Here is a 24,310-nt window from a genome sequence, read left to right as displayed (position 1 = left end):
ATTGTTTCTAACTGCACTTGATGAGGTGGGATTTTTGTTTTGTTTTGTTTTTGCTAACCTTAAGTTTAAATTCTTTTCATGTGGATATTCTAACCAAAATGAATATCTAAATCTTTCTGAGATAATAGATAATAGCAATGCTTTAAACTTGACCCATGTTATATTTCATAGAGTATAACTTAAGCATGTTCAAATAAGGAAGAAAGATTCATATTGTTAACAGTTAACCAAAAATGAAGGCTAGTGCTTGTTCAAAGCATAATATTTTGATCAACACACAAAACGTGCCTTTCCGTCATATTCTCCATAATAAAGTTTGATATATAATTTGAATAAAACATAAGAGTAGTCATTTGTCTTTAATATACAAATAAGGCAAAGACTAATCATTATTAACATGTTGATTGAAGGTGTCTTCAACTTCATACTGTGTGGACAGCAGGTGCTGTTGATCTTGGAGGCTATGATAGGTAGGAATGACCTCAGAGAGTCATGAACGTAAAAGATTAATGGGGACAACCTGACTGATTTGGCAACCATATACTCTCGTTTTCAGAAAGTTTATCAAAGCCTGTTGGTGTATATTAAGGGTGAGTAGAAAAAAAAGGGAAAGAAGAAGCACTGTCAAGGATGATAATCACAGGAAGGTCTCATTACTTGTATCAATTATTTTCTCAAAAGAACAGTTTTGTATACAGTGGCATGGATAACAGGCATTACTCCACCCACCCTCTGTAATCCACACTCATTTTTCAAGAGTTACCAAATGTCCTCATCTGAGCTACTGCTACTGCTGCTGCAGTGGGGCCGCTGTGCATCTGTTCCTCCCCGGTCATCCTGTCAGGGTTCACTTAGGGGGCTTGTCCTACTCTGGCCCAAGGAGGAGAAGGGACATACTGTAGCATAACATCTGGCTACTTGAGCCCAATCCCTGGTTCTGACAAGTTCTGTACTACTCTCCATGACCTCTGTTCTTCCAGTGACCGCAGCTGGCTCTTCAAAGGGTCCACAGCTTGGGGAAAATCTCCATCCTGTCTATCTCATTCCACCCCCTTTTGCATTGTTACTGTTCTCAGAAGCTGATGTAGGGAATGGAATCTGTATGCCCTTTTCTTGTTGTAATTCTCCATACACAACAATCTCTTAATTACCCATTCTGAAGTCGCCACAGCCCATTTAAAATCCTGCCCCAAATGTCCTACTGTTGGGAATTAAAATATCTTTTCTTGTCCATCTGCCCTTTGGGGGTTGTACTCATACTCATAAGGAAGAGTCCGTCTATCAAAAAGGTATAGTAATCATACTGTGTAGAGGAAGAGAGCTGCCCAAGGACTCCCTGCAAGGGTCCTCTACTTTCAGAAGGTTCAGATTTCGTTGCAGATCTTAGTGCCCATTAATAGGTTTTCTATAGTCCAATAACAGGTTTTTCCACCAACACAGTAAGCCAGGTCAAGCCAAATTGAAAAAGTAAAAGAATAGATTTATTTGAGGAAAGCATCTTCTGGGTGAGTTCTCTAGTCACAGAAGAGAGGGAGGCTGGAGAAGTCATGTGCCCTAACTAAAGCAGGAAGATTATGAAGTTGGGTTTGTGCCCAAGTATAGTCAAAAAACGAACACTGTGGACTGGGACTTGGGCTACTGGCAACTTCAGGGAAGGAGCTGCCACAGCTACCAAGAATGTGGAACTGGGCTTTTTGGTTCCTCTCCCCAGCCTCTCCTCCCCACCTCCCCTCTCCCCCAGATTCACCTTTCCTCTGTCTCCTCTCAGAAAAGAGCCATCCTTCTAGGGAGATCAACCAAACTATAATACCTGGCACATATCATCACATCAAGGCTGGACGAAGCAACCCAGTAGGAGGAAGAGGGTCCCAAGTGGGGAAAAGAAACATAGCCCTTGCTCCCTCTGTTACGAATCCCACAAGGACCCCAAGCTGCTCAGCCATAACATATGCAAAGGACCTATTTCAGACACCTTTATCTCAGTGAGGCCCAATGAGTCCCAGCCAGTTATTCCATGGGTGTGTTCTCATGGTGTCCTTGAACCTCCTGGTTCCTCCTGAGAGGCTACAGTAGTACCACAGGGAGGCTTCTCTTGGCCCCAGCCTCTCCTATGCCTCAGTTTCAGTTTCATTTCCTGTATGAATTGGCACTACAGCCTCAGCTAGTTGTGTTTAGGATAACCTAATCCCACCCCTCACACTCCCGTGTCTGTCTGTAAAAGGAGCCTGAGAGCTCTATCGGGGTCACCCACATTTTGTTGTGTGTCTGGCTGAGCCCATCATTCCAGAGTAAACAATGCTCTTGCTGATTGCATATGTGAGTGGTAGTATTTGTTTTCTGGTATGATCCACAGACCCTAACACTCCAGAGAGCCTTCCTTCCCTTCCTCCACATGATCATCTGAGCTCTGCCTGATGCTTGACTGTGGGACTTTGCATCTATTCCCAACAGTTGCTGGATGAAGTGTCTCTGATCTCTTTTATGACAATTCTGTTAGGCTCTGGTTCTAGAATGCTTTACAGGCAGGACAAACTGTAGATCAAAGTTTTGAGGCTGGACTGGTGTCCCAATCTTTCCACTTGAGGCCTTGCCTGGTTACAGAAGATGGCTAGTTCAGGCTCTGTGTCCCCCATTACTGGGAGTCTTTGCTAGGATTGCTCATAGAATCCATGCAGTTTTCATTGTACTAGGTTTCCTCTTCATCACCTAAATGCCACTCAATTCAGTCATTTCTCTCAGTATTTTTCCCCCCACATCTGATCCCTCCTATTCCCAACCCTACCTGCCCTAAGAGCCCACCTGAGAAATCTATTCCATTTCCCCTCTCAATGGAGATCCTCTCATCCTCTCTTAAACCCTTCCTTGTTCTTAGCCTTTCTGGGTCTGTGGACTGTATCATGATTATCTTTCAATTTACTGCTAAAAATCTGCTTACAAGTGAGTTATTCCCATGTTTGTCTTTCCGGGTCTTGGTTACCTCACTAAAGATGAGTTTTTCTAGTTCCATCCATTTGCCTGCAAATTTCATAATGTCATCATTTTTTTAACAGCTGAGTAATACTTCATTATGTAAATGTACCACATTTTCTTTACCCATCCTTTGGATAAGGGTCATATAGGTTTCCAGTTTCTAACGTTATGAACAAAGTTTAGCACCGATTGTGTTCATTCTTCTGGAGAGATGTGAATAAATGTCTCTCTATCCCAAATAGAGCACCCACATCAACCCAATGAGTGATTAACAAATCTGTTAGTGTAAGTTGGACTTACTTGTAGAAGTGTGGGTAGGAAGTCACCAGAGTGATTCAAAGACAACTGCATCTACAGCCCCATCCTAGAGCATGGGTCACAATTTATGAAAGTTACATCCCAGAGAGCTCACTGCATCATATGCAGACAGCTTGACTGATAGGACTGTCTCTACCAGAAATTGTTACTTCTTATATAACCTTGGAAAGGAGCTTTGAGAGTCATGTAATTCCCAGGGACTTCCTGGGCCTTGTAAGGTTTCTTTACTTTCTGAATCTTAGAAGCCTTCCTCCTCCCTCTAGGAGAGAATGTTCCAACTCAGGAGAAATCGGTACACAGTGGTTGGCAAGAAAAATTAAGTATCTGTCTGTGTGTCATTTTAAAAGTTTTAATTGTGGCCGGGCGGTGGTGGCGCATGCCTTTAATCCCAGCACTCGGGAGGCAGAGGCAGGTGGATTTCTGTGAGTTCGAGACCAGCCTGGTCTACAAGAGCTAGTTCCAGGACAGGCTCCAAAACCACAGAGAAATCCTGTCTCGAAAAAACCAAAAAAAAAAAAAAAAAGTTTTGTTTAAAAAAATTATGTGTATGAGTGTGTTGCCTTCATGCATGTACATGTATCATGTGCATGGTTGGTAGCTGTGGAGTTCATAAGTGAAGCTCAGACACCATGTGAGTGGAGTTTCAGATGACTGTGAACCACCATGTGCGTGCTGTGAATCGTACCAAGTCTTCTACAAGAGTTACAAATGCTCTAACCTCTAAGCCATCACCCTCAAACTTTTTGTTTTTATCATTCTTTATCTGTAATCTAGATTTGATTGGCTGATGAATTCAATTATTAATAATAGTTAAAGAGGAAAAAAGAGCTCATCATTACTTTGTATATCACTTAAGTAAAATAAATGAAATAAATGTACTTTGAATGTTCTAAATATTAGGTGGGTATGGCAATGTCTATAATCTTAGTACAAGGCAGAAACAGAAGGATTGCCTGTGTGGCAAGTGTGGTCTATATTGTAAGTTCCAGACCCTCTATAGTTTATAGAGTGATATTGTCTCAACAACAACAAAAAAAACTAAAACCACCAAAACTGTTAAAATTGCTTGTAAGATTTTATGATTAAGAGGATGAAGTCATTTGAATTGTTATACTGCAGGAATATGACCATTAGCATGAGTGTGTCTGTTTTTTTGCAGTCCTTATACTTCTGTCGAGGGTTATGTTATGTTTAATAACTTGATAAGTGGCAGCTCCTGCTGTACCCTTGGTCCTCCTGCAGACCATAGTAGGTGCACTACTGTTACTGTCTTCATGTTCCAGTCATCCTGAGGAACATCCCAGGGTATCTTTATGACCGGAGACTAGATCTAGATAGAGTTGAGTTAAAAAGGAGGTATCTGGACAGTTCTCAAGTTTCTCTTTTTCAGTAATTTTTATTATGTGCTTAAGTCATTCATGCTATTATAAGACATATAATAAATAATAATAATAAATAGTTATTAAAATAAATTAAATGAACACAACTATGACTTCACATAGCTACACCACATACTTTGTTTGATTTTATAGCAAGAGTGAATATCATCTTATTTAGGATTTGTTGTACATTACAGATGTATGGGGATTTTGTTGTTGGATATCTGAATAAATCTACACAGCTGATCAGGACAGTGTATTTGGAGAACATGGGAACAGAAGATAAGATTGTAAATTTAGAGTGTACATGCAGAATTTCAGTTGTTTATTAGGTATACAAATGTTCAACAGATGGGTGTATAGAGATTGAGGCTCAGTAGAGATGGGAAATAAGATAAGCATATGATTATCATCTTGTTGTTAATATTAGAAATTATGACCTTTATTTTGTCATGAAAAGCCACATGTCCTAGAGTCATAGTTATTATTTCAAGTATTCCAGGTGTACTGCCAGTTGCTAGAAGTTTAATTGTATTTCGGTAGCTAATAGATCTGGGTAGTTTATTAAAGATCCCTGTTCATACTTTGGCTGATGCTGCTGTTTCTATTCTTTCCCTTGTGGAGATTGCAACCATTTTATTGAGCCATTTGAACCACCGGAATTAAAGTTACAGTTGGTCCATACTTTTTTTTTTTTTAACATAACATGGAAGGCTGTGATGTAGAACAATGGCCAAGATGCTCCCCTTAAAATGGGAAAAGCTGGAAAACACCACTCTGCTGGAGCTGCCCCCACATGCTAGCTCCATAGGGGCAGACTGGGGGCGAGTTAGGTCAGTCTTGAGTCTCATCTCCTGAGGCTGTGAAGATGTGGGGAAGGTGAGAGGTAAGGGGGAGGTGAAGTAAGGCCTCTTCTAGGAAAGTGGTGAGGTTGAACAAGGAAGAGCTCATTGCTGCTCTGTTGGGGTAATTGGAATAATTCATGGGCTGGATTCTCAGGTTGACTACAAAAGAGCAGAGGACATTACAGGCCTGGCCCCGAGGCAAAGAAAGATAGTTTTTTACTTGCTGAGGACATTTTCTTTTCCATTTCATTTTACTGATCTTGGAATATAGGAAATTTCTAGCATCTTGTCCTATTTGTCTATTGTTCAATGAAAGGATAAAGAAAACTGATGATTTGGACCCAACTTATTATGTAAATAATTGTGCTTTGATGAGAACAGCCTTGAATTCTTTTTATATGCTGGATTTTATTGCATTCTGTCATTTTAAAATAGAAGTTTAGCTTTCTTTGGGTGGGGGTTGTGTGGTCTTACTTGCCTTGAAAAACATCTTTCCAATTTTCTAAATTACAGCCTTAATTTAGAGCTACTAAGTTATATAAAAAAGTGTGGATCAATTGCTGTGTAGTTTAAATACCAATGATTCTGTTTAACATGCACCAGCTTTATGGGATTATTCTGAAACGCATAGATATGAGCCATATTTATTTATATGAAACATTTATTACTATAAAAAATGTTTAAGACGTCCATAGTGAGGAGCATGGTCACAGAACAGACTGATATAGAATAGTTTTTACAAGATTTTGGAATCAGTGCATTTAATTTGATTCATGTATTAGAAGGTCGTACAGCAAACCTGTGGGCTACTCATTTGTTTGTTAGTGTTAGCCGAGTTGGACTGGAGGAAATGCCTGGTGTGTGCTTCCTGTACTATGGTGCTTCTGTCGGCCAAGCTGTGCCTGTAGTGATCCTGTGAGGAGCAGTGGCGCTGAGGGTGCTCTGCAGCTTTACTTATCACTGACTGATGTGGAGGCTTTCTTTATTTGTAGGTGAGCGTCCCTATCAGTGCCCGTACTGTGAAAAAGGATTCAGTAAAAATGACGGACTGAAGATGCACATTCGTACTCACACCAGGGTAAGATTATATTCTGTCTTGATTTTGTTGATCAAAAGATCCATGCCATTTCTAAAAGAAACATATTTAACATTACATGAGAAAATTAAAGCGCTATAGTTAAAGTTATGACAAAGATTAGGTTTGACATTTGAAGACAAACTTTTTTAAAGAAAAATCAATGAAAAACAACCCAAACCCCCAAAGAGCCCTTACTTTAGACTTTGAATCAATTCACAGGGTTTATTAACGACAAACTAATATAAATGTCAAGTAAATGTTAATATTTTAATCCTTGAAAATGTAGTTTTGTCTTACATAATAATCACTTGTAAAGAATATGCTTGATAGTGGCAAGTGTGTCAGCATTTGACCACTGGGTAATATTTACAAACAAGAAAAGTCACGGGAAAGACCTTGCAAATACATTAGATTGTAGGGAGGTTTACATAGCACGGAACTGTGGCTGAATGGATAACAGGGAGCACCCCCAAGCAATGTGTTATTTTCTTTCTGACCTGTTAGCATCTCTCACTGGATTGGTGTTCTGTTCTGTATACCTTTTTGCAAGCTTCTGCCTCATGTGCTTTAAAATGGTATGTATCACCTGTCCTGTGTTCACATGTGTTATGTTGCTCACGGTCCAGCTCAGGTACAAGTGCCTGTAATCCTAGTACTCTGGGTGTGGTGGCAGAAAAATAAGAATTTCAAGGTCATTCTTAACTACATTGGAAGCTAGAGGCTAGCTTGTGGTAGAGATCTTGTCTAAGAGAGAGAGAGACAGAGGGTGTAGGAGGGAGAGGGAGAGAGAGAGAATATAACTAAGTATAAATTACAGTACAAGCTATAAAATATTAAACAGGTATTGAAATTTACTATAGTATAATTTAAATACATAATGATCAAGATACTTATTTTCACAATGAGCATTAATAAAGAAGCTTAAGTTCATTTTGAACAAGTTAAAGAAATTATTTTAGGACTGATGAGAAGGCTCAGCAGGTATAGCGCACAGCAGGTACAGCACACAGTGAAGACAGTGATGACTTGAATTGGATTCCTAGGACCAATGTGTTGAAAGTGACTTTTGTAATAACAAAAGGTTAGTAACCATTTTTTGAAGGATATTGTTTACAGTGTGAATTAACATTCAGAGAATGCATTGCTGATTTATTTTTGTCAACTTGATGTGAACCTAGACCTATTTGGTAAGAGAGAATTTTAGTTGAGAAATTGCCTCCATTAGATTGACCAATTGCCATGTGTGTGGGTTGCTCTCTTGGTCATTAATTAATGTAGGAGGACTGATCCTACTCTAGACATTGCTATCCCAAGGCAGGAGGACCTGGGCTGTATGAGAAAGGCACCTGAGGAAGCCAGGTGGATCCAGCTCCAGAACAGGGATTCAGTTCTTGCTTATAGATCCCTGCCTTGAGCTTTGGTTTCCCTTGATGGCCTGTAAAGTGTAAGATGAAATAAAGTCTTTCTTCACCCCACCTCACCCCCCCAAAAAAGATAAATGTGAATTGACTCCAGCAAGCTGTTCTCCAAGCACCAGAGGTCTGCTACAGAACTAGTGTGAACACATACATACACACACAAACACATAATTAAAAAGTTATTTCATATGTGAGTAACCATAAAATGAAAATGATAGTAAAGATGCCAGTAACTAGGCAAAAAGCATCCCAGTTCTCTGCATCAGAAAGTAGCAATGCTGACCACAGTATACATTACATTGTTTCACTGATTACTGGAGACAAGAAATCATACCATTAAACAAGCTCTGTACATTGCTGCAGAAGGAAAAAATACTGTTTTGGTTGCTCTAGAGAAAACAGTGATTTCCAATTCAGTGAACTTGGTATTTTGCCTTAATATAAGTTATTACTAAGAATAATACTAGTGGTTAAGTACAAATAAATACAGATTGAACCAACCAAGCCATGTCACATATCTCCACGATTATTTCTCCACAATAAGATTTATTGTGAATTGTTTAAGTCCCCTTCAAGCTGAGAGAGCCGTGATACTTTCTGAAATAGTGAGAAAGCAAGGCATGGACATGCAGCAGTGTGAGCCTGCATGTAGAAGCTTCTCCCATACCTACTGCACCCCTTCCTGTCTGTCCATCACTGTGACAGAGGACATGAGATATGTAGTATAAGAAAGGTAAGACATAGTGTCGCAACTGCTCTCATGGGTTTAGTCTATGGTCTGTGTAGTCTGCTGCTTTAAGCTTGAGCCAAAGCACCAACATCATGGTGAAAGAGCACAGCCAAATGAAAGGCTCTTCATGTCATGGCAGCTAGAGCGAGCAGAGGAGGAGCCAGGGACTCATCTCCACAAGTGTGTCCTAGGTCACCTACCATGGCTTGTTCAACTATGAACTCACACATGGATTCCCCCACTGATGAAGTTAATACTCTTGTAACTCAGTCATCCTTAACCACTGCCAACTGGGGACCATGCCTTTAATTCATGAGCCTTTACAGCTCCTGTCCAAGCACCTACTACATTTATTCTTGCTTTATTCAACTAAATGTGTTTTCATTTTATTGACTTGGATAAACTCTCCTATGTATTTCCAAGCAAAACAAACAAACAATAAGGACTCTAAATTTTAGTCTAATTTGTTTGAAGTTTAAAATAAGCATCCTAATGAATGTACCGTGTTTGCTGGCAGACAGCACAATGCTGAGAGTTCTCAAGTACTACGTGCACAGGAAGTAGATCCCAGCCACTCTCCAGAAAGAAACATCTGGAAGTTTAGAGAGAACCTCAGATCAGCTTTTCCCTTCAGTTACTTTGATTTCTCATTTTGTGCATGTGATGTCTCAGACAGCTCTCCTTTTGAAGTCCTGTTTCCTAAGCATTGAATAACTACAATTATTCTTTGCACAAGAATCCAAGTTTTGTAAAGCATACTAATAATATCACCAAGTACAGTCACATCATTGTCAAGTACCAGGCATTTTGTAAAAACTCCAGAGGGGCAGGCTCTGCAAGCATATTTTCTGATGGTTATCAGCACCGTGTAGGCTCCACTCAGAGAAGATACTGTTACACTGGTGGTATAGAATGTTTTAGTTCCCATTCTATGTTTATATTTATCATTCAGAAAGCTCAATTTCCAGACTCCCACCGTCACCATGTTGGTAGCTTTTTACTCCAATACAACAATAAAAAAAAAATCTCCTTTTCATTAAGTTCTTTACATGTTATATGTAGGTATTTTAACTTCACCATAGTGCACCCCTGGGTCTCTTTATGTTGACTGACCTATCAACAATAGGTAGGGAAATATAGGGAGTTATGCTGTGCTGTGACCATAGTGGCTGTTGATATATGTGAAATAGTGGAGAATGATATTTGTGTGTGGAAATAGGTATCTGAGCCAAATATGAATGGGTGGCTCAGACTTTCTACAAAGCACACGTTTGTTATTTATATTCAGCTTTAAATTATATATGTATATATTTATATATGTATGTATACATATTTATACATATATTTAAATTTAATTAAGAATATCGCTGACTTTTACCAAGGCATAAAGAAAATGAATCATGTGGGTGCAGTATCAGTATTAACGTGATGCTGAAGGAAAAAGCAGAGTTTGTCCCGTGGGTGCAGTATCAGTATTAACCTGATGCTGAAGGAAAAAGCAGAGTTTGTCCCAGATGAACAAAGTTGGTAGAGCAGCAGGAATGAATGGCAGAAGCTGAGGATAGGAAAAGGCAATAGATCCTGGCCCTGGAAGACTGTGAGTAGCTTTGAAAACAGAAAGGCATCTTTTAAGGACAAGCATAAGCTTTGAATCCTTATAAGCATATGATGTGGTAAGCATCCAAAGCTTAAAAGACAAACCAGTGCAGGTTTCTTGAGTAAAACAGAGAAAGAATGAGTTGATTTCTAGATGCTCACATGGAGGGATTGGTTGAAAAAAAAATGAAGAATGGGCTGGGCAGACATGACTTTGTGAGTTCCCGACAGGCTTGGCTGGAGTGGCCTGTTCATTGTGACCAGAGACAAATGCGAAAATGTGACTTGAACCAAGACAGGCTGGGCTGAAGTAGTTGGCTGTGCTCATAGTTTCCTTTTGAGTGAAGGATTAGCAGGTCAGCTTTACCTATCAGGAAGGTCATGCTTTGATATGGACTGAAGACTGCAGCCGGAAGGCCGTGAGTAGTGAGTAGAGAGGTAGAAAGGAACCTCTCCCTGGTGGCTGTGGGATTTGAAAGTAGGGAACAGATGTGGGGCCCCTTTGAGACAAGCGTCAACATTGTTTTTCATGCATTGTATGTACTTGACGGTGAAGAGGAAGAGTCACAAAAGAACCTGGAGAGCCCTGAAGAGATGCTTAGAAAGGTTACAGGTTATGATGTTCTACACAGACACAAGGTAGCTTAGCGAGGAGATTCAAAGAAAAAGGAAAGGAAAGGTAAGGAAGGATGCCAGTGAGACTCGCTATTGTGTGGATTAAGAAACTAAGACTTTTGCTGAGATATGCTTATTTTTATATGTAAAAGATGCAAATTTAATAACATTGATTCACCATGATTTTAGAAGAATTTAATTTTTCTAACTTTTAGGCTTCATTATCTTCTATGCTATAGAGAGAGTAGGTGTGTTTTCTTGGTACTTTTTGAAACATTTCATTTGACTGAGTCTAGTTCTCACATTTTAGGACCCCTATTTTTCATGGAGAATTTTATATTCCTTACTGTTATCTTTGAAATTAAATGATTTTACAAGACAGTTGTGTTTTCTTGGACTCACAATCAATATGTGCATGAAGCTGAGCATTTTTATCCTATTACCTAAGCTACTTTTCTCATACAAAGGGAGACAAACCAGACCATTTGAAAAATAAATTCCTTTTCTAGAACTGATAACTTCATTCCCCTGCTTTTGTTTTTTCTCTTTTCTGAAAAACCTTTTTGATGGTAGTCAGCTCATGTGGCACATCCTCCCTGCACATTTTCTGTGGAAATTGTGTTTGTGAGCAAGTTAGTTCTTTTAAAGTCACAGAAAAGACAATTTCATGTTATCTAGTTTAGACTAGTCTTTGCTTGCTATATGCTGTCCCTCAGGGAAAGGCTCTAGTCTAGGCGTCCTAGATGTCCACAGACTTAGGATGTCACAGGTTGATGTTTAAGCGAAAGGGGAATATTTGTGAGAAATTTACTAGGTAAATCATCCCGTGGGCAGAAAAGCTTCAGTTTTTGTCTGGGTTTCATGGAGCCAGCTCCTGCATTCTTGTCAGACTATGGGAAGTATAAGCCACAGCCATCCGAGGAAAGTGTGATGGATATCTTGCCTAGTTACAGCTTCATATGATTGCAGCTGCAGCTGAGCAACTGCAGCATCAAAAGTGAAACTCCAGAAGAACCACTTTGTAGCCAAATCAGCCCACTCAGCATGATGTATCTTAGGCCGTAAAATAGGTAAACCAAATACTAATGAAGAAATGTTACATAATAAAATGTATATTAACTTGGAGGCTTTACTATGATAGCTAAAGCGAGTACTGAATACTCCACAGCGCTGAGTGTTCATAATAGAAAATGTGTGCAGGATATTAGTTCTGCTGATTGTTTCTTTAAATTTTTTAAAGGTTGCTTATTTGCTTGTTTATGTGTTTGTTTATTTTGTTCTTTTGGGTCAGGATCTTTTTGCCAAGCACTGGATATCCTAGGACTTGCTATGTAGACTAACTTGCAGAGATCTACCTTCCTCCTAAGTGCTGGGATTAATAGTTTCATCCACAATTACATATTTCATTTTATACATTATCCACATTATCCACAAATTATATAAAATTCACATATTTCCACCCATCCCTTTCTCTACTCAGGTCCTCTCCAAGGTTCCCCATACACATTTCTTTTTAAATTATTGTTACACACACAGGCTGTGCATGTGTGTTTGCATGTGTGTGTACGGGTGTAAAAACACATGAAGTCCATTTAGTGTAGCTTCTATGTGCTTGTAATTAGGACTGACCAATTGGGACTGAATAACTTCTCAATGAGCTCGTCCCTGGATAAAACTGATCTCTGACTCTCAGCAACCATTGATCTAATCCTGTCATCTAAGGCCTAGTGGAATTTCTCAAAATGATGTTGGCATGAGTTGGTTCTGCCATGATGCAAGCAAATTGTGGAGATTTCATGGGTGCAGCTCTCCTATTGTGCCTAGAAGATAATATGTCACAGCCTGTGTTCTGGTCTTCTGGCTCCTACAGTTTTTCTGCCCTGTCTTTTGCCATTTTGTTGAGTCTTAGATGTAGAGGTTGTGTTGTAGATGAATCAGTTGGGGATGGGCACCCCAAAGCCACTTTGAACAGTTGTGAAACATTGTTTCAAAAAGAAGCTCTGGATTTTCTCCTTGCCTCCTCCAGTGAACACTTTCCTGGCTTCAGGTTGTACACTGAAACCTAAGATTCACATTGATAGCTGGTGCCCATTGAGGCTAGAAGAGAACAATATATCCCTTTACCTGTGGATGGATGTGAGTGCTAGGGACAGAGCAGCTAGTGCTCTTGACCAGAAGTCCAGCTCTCTAGTCCTAGGTTTAAAGTAGAGATTTTTTTTTTGCCTCCTTGATTAGGTTCATTTCAAGATGCTTCAAGTTATTTTGAATGGGAGTTTTTCCATGATTTCTTTCTTGGCATGTTTGTTGTTGGCAAGAGAAAGGAATGAAGATATTGATTTTTTTTTTATCTTTCCACTTTGCTGACATTGTTGATCATTTTTGCTGGTTTTCTGTTGAAATTTTGAGGACCTCTTATGTAAGATACCTTACTATCTTCAAATGGTGACCATTTGACTTATTTGTATCTCTTTAATTACCTTCATTTGTCTTGCTATTCCTGCTCATGCTGCAAGTACTATATTGAAAAGGAGCGGGGAGAGTGGACAGCCTTACCTCATTCCTGTTCTTAATGGGATTGCTTTGAGCTTTGTTCCATTTAGGATAATGTGGGCTTGTTATCTTGAGATATATTTCTACACAGTCCCACTCTATCTGGGACTTTTATCATGAAAACATGATAGATTATGTCAAAGGCCTTTTCTGCATGTGTTGAGATAATCATGTGATTTTTGTCCATAAGTCTGCTTATATGATTTACTGCATTTATTGTCTTATATATGTTGAGCTATATATGCAATCATATATATATGACTGTAGTCCATTTGCAAGTATATTGTTGAAAATTTTTGTGTATGTTAATTGAGAATATTGACCTGTAATTTTGTTATTGCTGTGTAATTACTAGGTTTTGGTATTAGAATAATTCTGGCTTCATAGATGAACTTTGGAAATGCTCAATTCCATTATTTTTCTTTAAAAAATAATTTTAAAATCATTGATACAGTTCTTCTTTAAAAATATGCTAAAGTTCTGTGATTCCATCTATGCCTGGGTATTTTTTAATAAGATTTTTTATCACTGTTTTGATACCATTATTTATCATGGGTCTGTTTAAGATGATGTTCTCTTCATGATTTAACTGGTTCCCATGGTCTAGAAATTTGTTCATTTTATTTTATGTTTTCTTTCTTTTTGTTTTATTTTTATCCATCTATTTATTTATCCAGGCTACAGCCTCCCCACCCCAGCCCCTTTTCCCCATTTCCCCTTCCAATCTTCCAATCCCCCCCTCTTATGTCTCCATCCAGGAAAGGGCAGGTCTCCCGTGAGTCTCAATAAAGCATGGCTTGGCAAGTTGCAGTAAGACTAATCTCCTCCCCATGTATTAAGATTGGGTAAGATGACCCAGTATGAGAAGTAGAGTCCCAAAAGCCAGTAAAAGAGTCAGATGTAGCCTCTGTTCCAGATTTGAGAACTGTAACATATATGCAGTGTGCCTAAGTCATCCCTTATAGTTTCCTTGATAGATTTTTTAACTCAATAGAAAATAGGTTTCTAAACTATTCCTTTATAATGTTGTACATTTTTCATATATATAATATTTCCCTGTTCTATGATTCTGTTAATTTGGGTCTCTTTCATTTGGTTAATTAGGCCAAGGGTTAGTCAATCTTTTTTTAATTAATTAATTTATTTATTAATATATTTATTAAAGATTTCTGTCTCTTACCTGCCACCGCCTCCCATTTCCCTCCCCTTCCCCCAATTAAGTCCCCCTCCCTCGTCAGCCCAAAGATCAATCAGGGTTCCCTGCCCTGTGGGAAGTCCAAGGACCACCCACCTCCATCCAGGTCTAGTAAGTTGAGCATCCAAACTGCCTAGGCTCCCACAAAGCCAGTACACGCAGTAGGATCAAAAACCCATTGCCATTGATCTTGAGTTCTCAGTAGTCCTCATTGTCCGCAATGTTCAGCGAGTCCGGTTTTATCCCAGGCGTGTCATGCTCAGCTTCCTTAGTGATCAGGGAAATGCAAATCAAGACAACTTTAAGATACCATCTTACACCTGTCAGAATGGCTAAAATAAAAAACACCAATGATAGCCTTTGCTGGAGAGGTTGTGGAGAAAGGGGTACCCTCATCCATTGCTGGTGGGAGTGCAACCACTTTGGAAAGCAGTGTGGCAGTTTCTCAGGAAATTCGGGATCAACCTACCCCTGGACCCAGCAATACCACTCTTGGGCATATACCCAAGAGAGGCCTTATCATACAACAAAAGTATATGCTCTACTACGTTCATAGCAGCATTGTTTGTAAGAGCCAGAACCTGGAAACAACCTAGATGCCCTTTAATGAAAGAATGGATGAAGAAAGTATGGAATATATACATATTAGAGTACTACTCAGCAGTAAAAAACAAGGACTATGTGAATTTTGCATGCAAATGGATGGAAATAGAAAACACTATCTTGAGTGAGGTAAGCCAGACCCAAAAAGAGGAACATGGGATGTACTCACTCATACTTGGTTTCTAGCCATAAACAAAGGAATTGAGCCTATAATTAGTGGTCCCAGAGAAGCTAAATAAGAAGCCAAAGAAAAACATATAGGCATCCTCTTGAATATTAACCTTCATCAGGCGATGAAAGGAGACAGAGACAGAGACCCACATTGGGTTTGTCAATCTTATTTATCTTTTCAAAGAATGAGATCTTACATTCCCTGATTTTTTTTTGTATTTTTTTCTATTTCATAATTTTTTTGCCCTGGATTTTATTATTTCTTACTGCTCACCACATTTGGATATGGTTTGTTTTCATTTGTACAAATTCTTGAGGTACACCATTAAGTTATTTATTTTTGCTCTCTTTCATTCTTTGATTTTGTTTTTTTTATTTTTTTTTTTTTGTGTGTGTGTGTTTGTTTGTTTTTCAAGACTGGGTTTCTCTGTGTAAAAGCTCTGACTGTCCTGGAACTCACTTTGTGGACCAGACTAGCTTTGATCTCACAGAGATCTACCTGCCTCTGATTCCCAAATGCTGAGATTAAAGGCATGGAGCACTACCAACAGGCTCTCTTTGATTTTTTTAAAATATAAGATCCTTAAAATATTTTAGTTTGAAGTCTCTTTGTCAGACACTAAGATAATGTTCACTGGTCCCAAGGGCTTGGAATATTGTTTTCCGAACATTCACTCTAAAGTGGTGCCTTCCTTGAAGGTAAATTTATTGTAGACAACAAAAATATAGATGTCTGAGTCTCCTCAACTTATTTTTTTCCTGTCCTGCTCTGTGGCTTGGGTGAAGCTAGGGGATGACTCAGAAAAGCATGCCAGCAAACTACCTTTAGAGAAAAGTAAAGCTTTTCCTAGGCTCTGTGTGGCCTTTTTACTGCTTTCGGTGCTTCACAACCAGTGGTAAATATCCCTACAGCCTAAGAACTGCCCATGCCCACTGGTACAGAAACACAAAGTCAAGAGTCACTGCTAGCTCTGCACCCCCACATCTGTCAGGACTCTTAGGGACTGTTGCCACGGCTGAAATAGGCACAGTGTTTTAACTAAAGGATTGTTGGAACTTAAAGTGTGTTATCATTTGAACACAGAAATAGGGAAAGTGCACAGGATGTTTTTGTGAAGGGATTGTTTAAAGACTGTTTAGTGAAGTTCAGTAGCACTGTGATAGGAATAAAGTCCATCTGCTGTACTTTGGAAATGCCTATGGGGGTTCATGATCTTTTTGATTATCTCATAGTGTTTCTTAAAAACTCAAAGCAAAATCCTTCATCTTCGGGGATCACTCACAGTTTCTATTTTACTTTGCTTGCAGTGATTTGAAACAGTTAGTTGTTGCCCAGAGGGAGCTCCTGAATAAAGACAGTTCTTTGACTAATGTGCTATGTTTCCAATTGAATCTCTTTAAGCTTTGGAAGAATTTAGCATCTATATTATTAGCTATATAGAAAAGGAAAAGTTAGGGGAAATTACAACAGTCAGATCAGGACAGGGATCATGAGGGGTGGAGCCAAGGTACAGAATATACTGAGAGGGGTCTTCGTGTCAACAATATTAGAGTAAGGTGCTGTCAAGGACAAGTCATAAAAAGAGAAAATTTAATAGAGATAGCTACATGGATGACAGGAAAAGAACAAAGCAGCTTAGCTTCCCTGAGCTGTAACTCAGAGAGGTCTTTAGGGACAAGCAGAAACAGTGTGGCAATACAGCAAAGGACCAGAGGGCCCACCACTTTCGCTTTCTCCTGGAGCTTCAGAATATAGGTAACCATATTAAGAGTTCTAAGAAGAGCACCATATACATCGTAATTTACCTAGCATAGCCTTTGCCTGGAAGAGCACAAGAGGGAGCGCGGGCATGAACAACAAGCAACAGAGTAAAAGACTGGTGGATTTAGAATACTAAAACTCAGTGGGGCTAGTGTCCTTAAAATGCGATTGAAGAAATTCCGGTCTACCTATCTCAGACATAGCAATATTTGTAAAGATCAACTTAGATCATGAATCTCAGTTACTAAATCAAAACCTAAACAAGCAAAAGCAGCTTCTCACTGCCCATGGGTTATAATTCAGTGGCTATGTCTGAGTGACCAGACTCCCCACCGTCTCATGTTTCTGCATGCCTTTCCCAAGGCACAGGTCCAGTTGACTTTAGCCAGTTGATACTATGTTATTTTCCCAATATTTGCTAGGTCTGTAGCACTAAATACGAGTAAAATTAAAATAATATGAATTGTCTGGGCTCTCATTTCCTTACCTGATCATTCCCAGGAGAGCTTAGCTCTTCTTGAAGCTCTTAGCAGGCATCACTTCCTGAGCAGTTATCTCTCATTGTATCACTGATATTTTTGATTACCCTATATTGGCCCAGACTCTCTACTTTTATTTCATTATTTGTCATTTCTTCCTTACAGCTTAGTTTACTTTCATTCTTTGATACACACATGTTAAATGGTTTTGTGCTTTATTCTTATTAGATTTTTTTTTCCTGTGAAAAGAACAGAGAGTCTCTGAAAAGATTTCTATCAATGCTGAAAGGACCAAATTTTAAGGTCTAGTCTCAGCTTCTAGCAATCAAGATGTAGATGTGCCCAGATGAAAGTCAAGAACCTGTTTTGCTCAGTTATATGCTCTACAGAGAAAAAGCAGTGTGTTTAGTGGGAATTTCCCCGTGTGGAAGACAAAGCATCTAATTTATCCATATAGAAACCACACAGGGTTCAGTGAGGAAGTGTGAATTGAATTACAAGCCATGACTGTGAGCTTTCAAGAGAAAGAAACAGAGGTGGGTAGACCATGCTGCATAACCGAGAGCTACATGCAGAGATGTTAAGTTGTGTGGGTCATGCTGCATACCTACGTGCAAGGATGTTAATTTGTGTGGGCCATGCAACATAACTGAGAGCTACATGTAGGGATATTGTGTGCAATACTACATGAACTGGGAGCTTTGTGTGGTGATGTTGAGCTGTGTTTTCTTTGCTGAAAAAGAGCCCATACTAGGAGAGGGCATAACAGGCCAGGTCGAAGTAGAGCAGAAGGTATGGGTGAGGTAAGTTCTGCATGCTTGTAGAAACTTTCTGTATTAAGACAGCAAGGCAAGATTGACTCTATAGCACTATAAGTCAATGGGAGCTTTTATTGGTTTCCCAGTGAAGGAATGAAGCAATAAGATAAGCAATAAGCCTGAGGATTCCCTTGCTTATTAGAAATAAAAGTCTATGAAATAAAAACAGATGTTCACCCCAAACAACTCTCCCTTTCTTGAACTGCTTTTAAAAATTTATATTGCATTTTTTATATTACAAAAGTACTCTCACAGGTTGAAACTCATAATGTTGTAATTCAGTTTCCAAGGCTGCAGTTATTTCTCGTACTCCAAGAACAAAATATAGGGCATATGTTACTCGATTTGTCTTTATTATTGTGACAAAATGCCCAAGACAAGCCGCTGAAGAAAAGGAAGACTTCTCTTGGCTCCTAGTATCAGGAACTTCAGCATATGGTAGTTTGACCTTCTTGCTGTAGGTCTCTGGAGAAGCAGGACACCATGGTGGGGAGCATGTGGTGGGGAAAGAGAAAGCAGGAAGGGGCTGGTGTCTTAATAAAGGACAGCATCCCAGGGATTTGATTTCCTTTCAGTAGGCAGCCATATCCCAAAGCACTAGGAGCCAGAAATCCATTCTCCCAAATACTGTCTTTGAAGGAATTTAAGAATCAATTAGGGCACAGCATTCTTACGGTTTTTAAAAATAAGTGGTGGCTTGATCCCAATTACTTCAGCCTGAAGTCTTTGGAAGCACGTAATGTGGTAGGTGATCCTGTCCTGCTTTTAGTGGGAATTTAAAAGGAGAATGTGTTGGTGACTTGATGTAGCTAATTAGGTTACAAAATTTGCTTTCTATGAGTTTGCCGGTGGTATTATCATATTTGAAATAAAGGTTGAATAAAGGTGTAAGTCAGAAAGCAGGTATATTATACCATTATCTAGTTGTTTTGTGTTTCAGACTTTAATGCTATTTTTAAATGTCTCATTTTAAGTTTACCCACATATTATTTTGCCTTTGCTTACCACAGAGATTAATGCTACTGTTTAATAAAATTTTGTTCCATAATATAAGGTATTGGATACACAGAATCAATGTAATAGCTAGGAATTAGTATTTATTGTTACCATGGCCACTTATCTTTCTTTTTTTAAAGATTAGAGACTAAAACTCTTTTTTAATATAGAAAAGATAAAATTTCAAATAAATCATAAATCAACCCACATGATTATTCAATGTCAGATATAAACAATGTATTTTATAATGAATGCATAGATATTAACAATTATATGCATCATGAATACACCTGGTAGTGCTTACATGTCCTAATCTAATCAGGAAATCTTCTCAAAAGTCGTATTAGCCATATAAAATATATGCAATCTTAAGAGCAGAAAATAAGTCAGTTAACACTGACTTTTTCATGTTGAGCTGCCAGTCTTTCAGACAACTTCCGTACTTTCATCACTGTGGCATTGTTCCTTCTCTTAAAATTTAAAACATAATTGCACCTCTAGCATCTCCCATGGCCCCAACGTCCTCTCCTAAATTTATGGCCTCTTTTTAAAAAATTATTTTTGTTACGCATGTGTGGGCATGTGCACACACACACACACACACACACACACACACAAATACACACAAAAATACATAAATGCACCCTACAAAGTCCATTTAGTACTACTTGTACATATATTTTTAGGCCTGACTACTTACTGTTGGATAACCACTTGGGGGATCATTTAAAAGGCTAATTCTCCTTCTATCAGTAGTCACTGATTTCCTGCAGCTCTTCATCTAAGGGTGGGCCCCATGAGGTCTCCCTCATCTGTACTGGAATGTCTGCTAGTGTCATTGATCAGGTCTTGTTTAAACAGCCATATTTTTGAAATTTTATGGGTATCACTTCCTTGTCATATATAGAAGACACAATCCTGTGGCAGACTTCCTGGTCCTCTGACTCTCACAAGCTTTTGGGCTATTCTCTGAGCCTTGGTTATAGGGCTATATTGTATATCTATCCTTTGGAGTATTTGGCAATGGACACTCTGTGGTCAGTTGTTCTCTGATTTTGACTAGTTGTGACTTTCTGTAATGGTTTCTGTCTTTGACAAAATGATGCTTTTTAATGAGGGATGAGAAGGATAAATAACACTAAGGTTTATTGAAATGATCATAGGGAATCATATTATTGTATATACTATATATTTTTAAGAGTTATTCCAGTTGGGATGATAGCGCCTCCCCTAAGAGCAAAAACCTTCATTTGAGTTGTTGGGGAATTCAAGAGACTCCTAAAAAAATATAGGCTATTGTTATCTTGCTTGGTTGCTTTCCAGAATTTGAAGGTTCCTGTTGCTGAAGATACCACACTCCTTGAACACAGAACTAGGAGGATTTGAGGTAAATCTGACCTAAAAGCCTCTTCCCTAAGGGCACACTCTCATCGTGCCAGAAGGTGTTGTGCAAGCTAGCATGGGAAGAAAGCGTTCAGTAGTTTACACAGCTGTGACACCTATGAACCAGAACAATGATCAAAATGGAAAGACATCTTTGAAGGAACAGTAGTGGTACTTATATCTTGGCAGTAGCAAGCAGTTGTCTAATTGGATTTAAGGTCCTCTTAAAAGCCTGGTTTCCCGTGGCTAGCTAGGTCTTAGAGAAGAGCGAATGCTGCTACTGTCCTAAACCAGCGTAATTTCGAACTATACCCTAAATATGTATCTTATGCCCACTGGTGAGTGTAGCTCTCATTCTTGGCAGCGCGGCGTCTCCTAATCCACTCAGATTTCTTCCCTCACCTTGAGACAACACAAGATCAGTTTGAAGTTCTCATCTGAAACACTAAAATTAGTCAATTTCTGTCCTAGCTATTGTGACCCTTCCTGTCCTTCAGGGTTTGTCACAGTGACAGAAAGTCTAGGCTTCTATTATTAAAGAGAAGAGCATAAATACTATAGATCAGCCAAATTCACAACCTTCTCCAGCTCTCTAGATCTATTTGGGGTGTCTTGTTAACTGAAATGTCCTTCTGTGTTTAATTGCTGGCTTTACCATCTGGAAACACTTTAAAAGCAAACAAATGAAGTCCTGTGCTCAGTTAAATCACATCCCCCTTTATTTCTCAGTCTTTCAGTGCTTGGCTATGAGCAGTCACTATGTATTGCACATTTAACTGAACTGATTTTGATAGTTCACTGTCTCCCCAATTTACAGAATTCTGGAGCGAAGTTCCTGCCGTTCGTCTCCAGGCCTAGTTGACTGCTCAGTGCACTGAGCATCTACGGAGCAGACCATAATACATCAAAGTCTGTGCTTAGGTATCCAAGATCCATTAGTTCAGGTGTTTCTTCAGTTCTTGTGGCTCCTACAAGGGGTATTCCAGGAGCCCCTGCATCAGATCCAATCCTGTTCTTTTAAAGGCCTGTGTACCATGTGACATAGAACAGCTTCCTGTTCCTATATTGCCCCTATGCAGTAATTAATCCAGCTGTTTCAAAGATGCCTAGTAATTCTTGTGAAGCGGGTATATGAACAAAGAATCTATGCAGAATGGTTTGACGATTTAGCTAAAATAAAACTCTATAAATATTTAGCATTTATGCTAATTGCTATCTTCCCAAAACCACATTATCTTTAGACTTTAATAATATATTTCAATATTAAATGGAAGTGTAGTCCATGCTGTTTGAGTTTTCATTTGTTTTAAGAAAGTCAGTATAGAGACAGTTTTAAAAGAAAAAGTCATCATTCTTAGAAAAAAATGCAATTTTCTATACTATTTTCTTTCTAAACATAATTTTACTTATTTTTCACTCTATTGAGAGAGCTCTAATTACTAAAGTATCATAAGAATTTTAAAATAAAGGCATCTATTTATATAAATTCTTATTAACAGATTCCAAAAGCAGTGATACACTGAAGCTCATTCATGATTTCCTTTTCTTTTGGTAAAATCATCTAATTATATTTTCATAATCTGTATGGCTTTTTTCAGTTTGGACTTGCTGTACTTATTAATATGCATATTGTGGTTACAAATAGACAAAATCTGGTTAATATAAGACATAGCTACCTTTCTTTTGTTACACATTAAGGTGAGAAGACATAGGTACACTGTCATATGCTAATAACTAAGGCTGTCAAACTCAGTGAAGTGTATAATTTATCTGGAGTTGCCTAGATGTGATCAGCATCAAGAATGGAATTTGGATATCTTTGTCTGTGAAGTTAATGTTTATGTATAGTCATCACACTGTTATAATATACTGTTTCCCATAGTAGGTAAACCAGTATTTTAGAATTAATGCTAGTTTCTTCTTCAAGTCTATAACAGTAGTATGTTATAGGTCAAGTTGATAGCAAGGTTAGAAAGTGGTCCTGTTAGCCAAGCTTTGAAAGATCTCTTGGACTCATTTGCCATACATTGTAATGTCAAGATTGAAGAATTTGGAAAATGCCTTTATTTTATTGTTGATAGTATCCCAATTCCATGAAGAAAACTGAGATTTTAAGAATTTAGGGCAGTGGTTCTCAGTCTTCCTAATGTTCTGTCCCTTTAATATAGTTCCTTATGCTGTGGTGAGAACCAATATTATTTTATTGCTACTTCCTAACTGTAATTTTGCAACTGTTATGAATTATAATGTAAATACCTGATAAGCAAGATATCTAATATGCAGTCCCAAAGGCGTCATGACCCACATGTTGAGAACTGCTAATTTAGATCATCCATTTGGGGTTCAGTTTGTTCAACAAAGAAGGCATCACTCTTAATTTAGACTCTAAGAGAAGCAGCTATTCATTCAGCATTTGATTGGCCCTAATCGTTTTCAAGTTGAGTAAGATCTGCTGGTCCTGAGAGAGGCTAGGACACTGGCTCTGTTTCTTTACTTCATACTTAGATCAAATCTGTATGCTCTGTGCCAATCATCTTCTTTATCATGGAAACCACTTCCTGCTGTGGTTCTAGACAGAAACATTTTTGGGGAGGCTTCAATTGTGCTGCTTCTGTGGAGTATTTAAACATGATGCCCAGAAAACTATCTAGGCAGCTCTGTTCTCAATTATAAGTTGCGTCTTATAATCATACACTTGAGAATTTCCAGTCAAATCATGCTCTGTGCATATTTTCTATGTAGCATGTCTCCCTAATGGGAAATAGGAAGTTCAGATTCCATGAGTTCATATGACTTCAGTTTCTCTTTTGGGAACACTGAAATATATATATTAAAAGCTTCATAGATACATCCAAGGCATAGCATTAGGTTAAATGTTGACTGATAGGCAAATGGATGAGAATTTACACATCATACTCATATCTGTAATTCTAGCACACAATGTTAAGTCTGGGGGGGTGGAATTCCAGTAGTTCACGGTCAGCTTCATTACATAGGGAATTCCATGTTAGCTTGCACTACAGTGTAGGATACCGTCTCCAAAATACATACATACATGTATGTATACACATAAACACACAGAAAGAGAGAGAACATTCACTTAAAGAAACCAATAAGCCTTTGTTTACATCATGAAGAGTAAATATTGTTAAATATATGTGGAATCAGTAGAGAGTGCATGTATGTGTAATTTAGTTTCTTATATCATTGCATGTTCAAGGTTATAAATGGAGATAATAGGAACCAGAATTGAGGACAGATTTCCAAACACATTTTCATCACCAAATGTTATGTATTTATTTATATAAAGAACTCAAGAAACTAGACAGTAAAAGGCTAATCAACCCAATTATAAAATGGGGCACTGAGCTGAACAGAGAATTCTCAACAGAAGAAGTTCAAAT

The 24,310-nt window shown here is 38.5% G+C and overlaps 1 protein-coding gene across 1 annotated transcript in view; it reads left to right on the top strand.

The window, feature by feature from the left end:
• Window positions 1–24,310, top strand: part of Prdm5 (PR/SET domain 5) — a 157,530-nt gene that overhangs the window by 110,049 nt on the left and 23,171 nt on the right. Inside the window, exon 13 of the mRNA XM_005360627.3 lies at window positions 6,505–6,590. Within this exon, the coding sequence (XP_005360684.1) occupies window positions 6,505–6,590 (86 nt within the window). The remainder of the gene's footprint in view (window positions 1–6,504; window positions 6,591–24,310) is intronic.

Source organism: Microtus ochrogaster, linkage group LG3, assembly GCF_000317375.1.
Source record: "Microtus ochrogaster isolate Prairie Vole_2 linkage group LG3, MicOch1.0, whole genome shotgun sequence".
NCBI classification, from domain to species: domain Eukaryota; kingdom Metazoa; phylum Chordata; class Mammalia; order Rodentia; family Cricetidae; genus Microtus; species Microtus ochrogaster.
The sequence above is the reverse complement of the archived record's forward strand: the minus strand, read 5'-3'. Positions and strand labels throughout refer to the sequence as shown.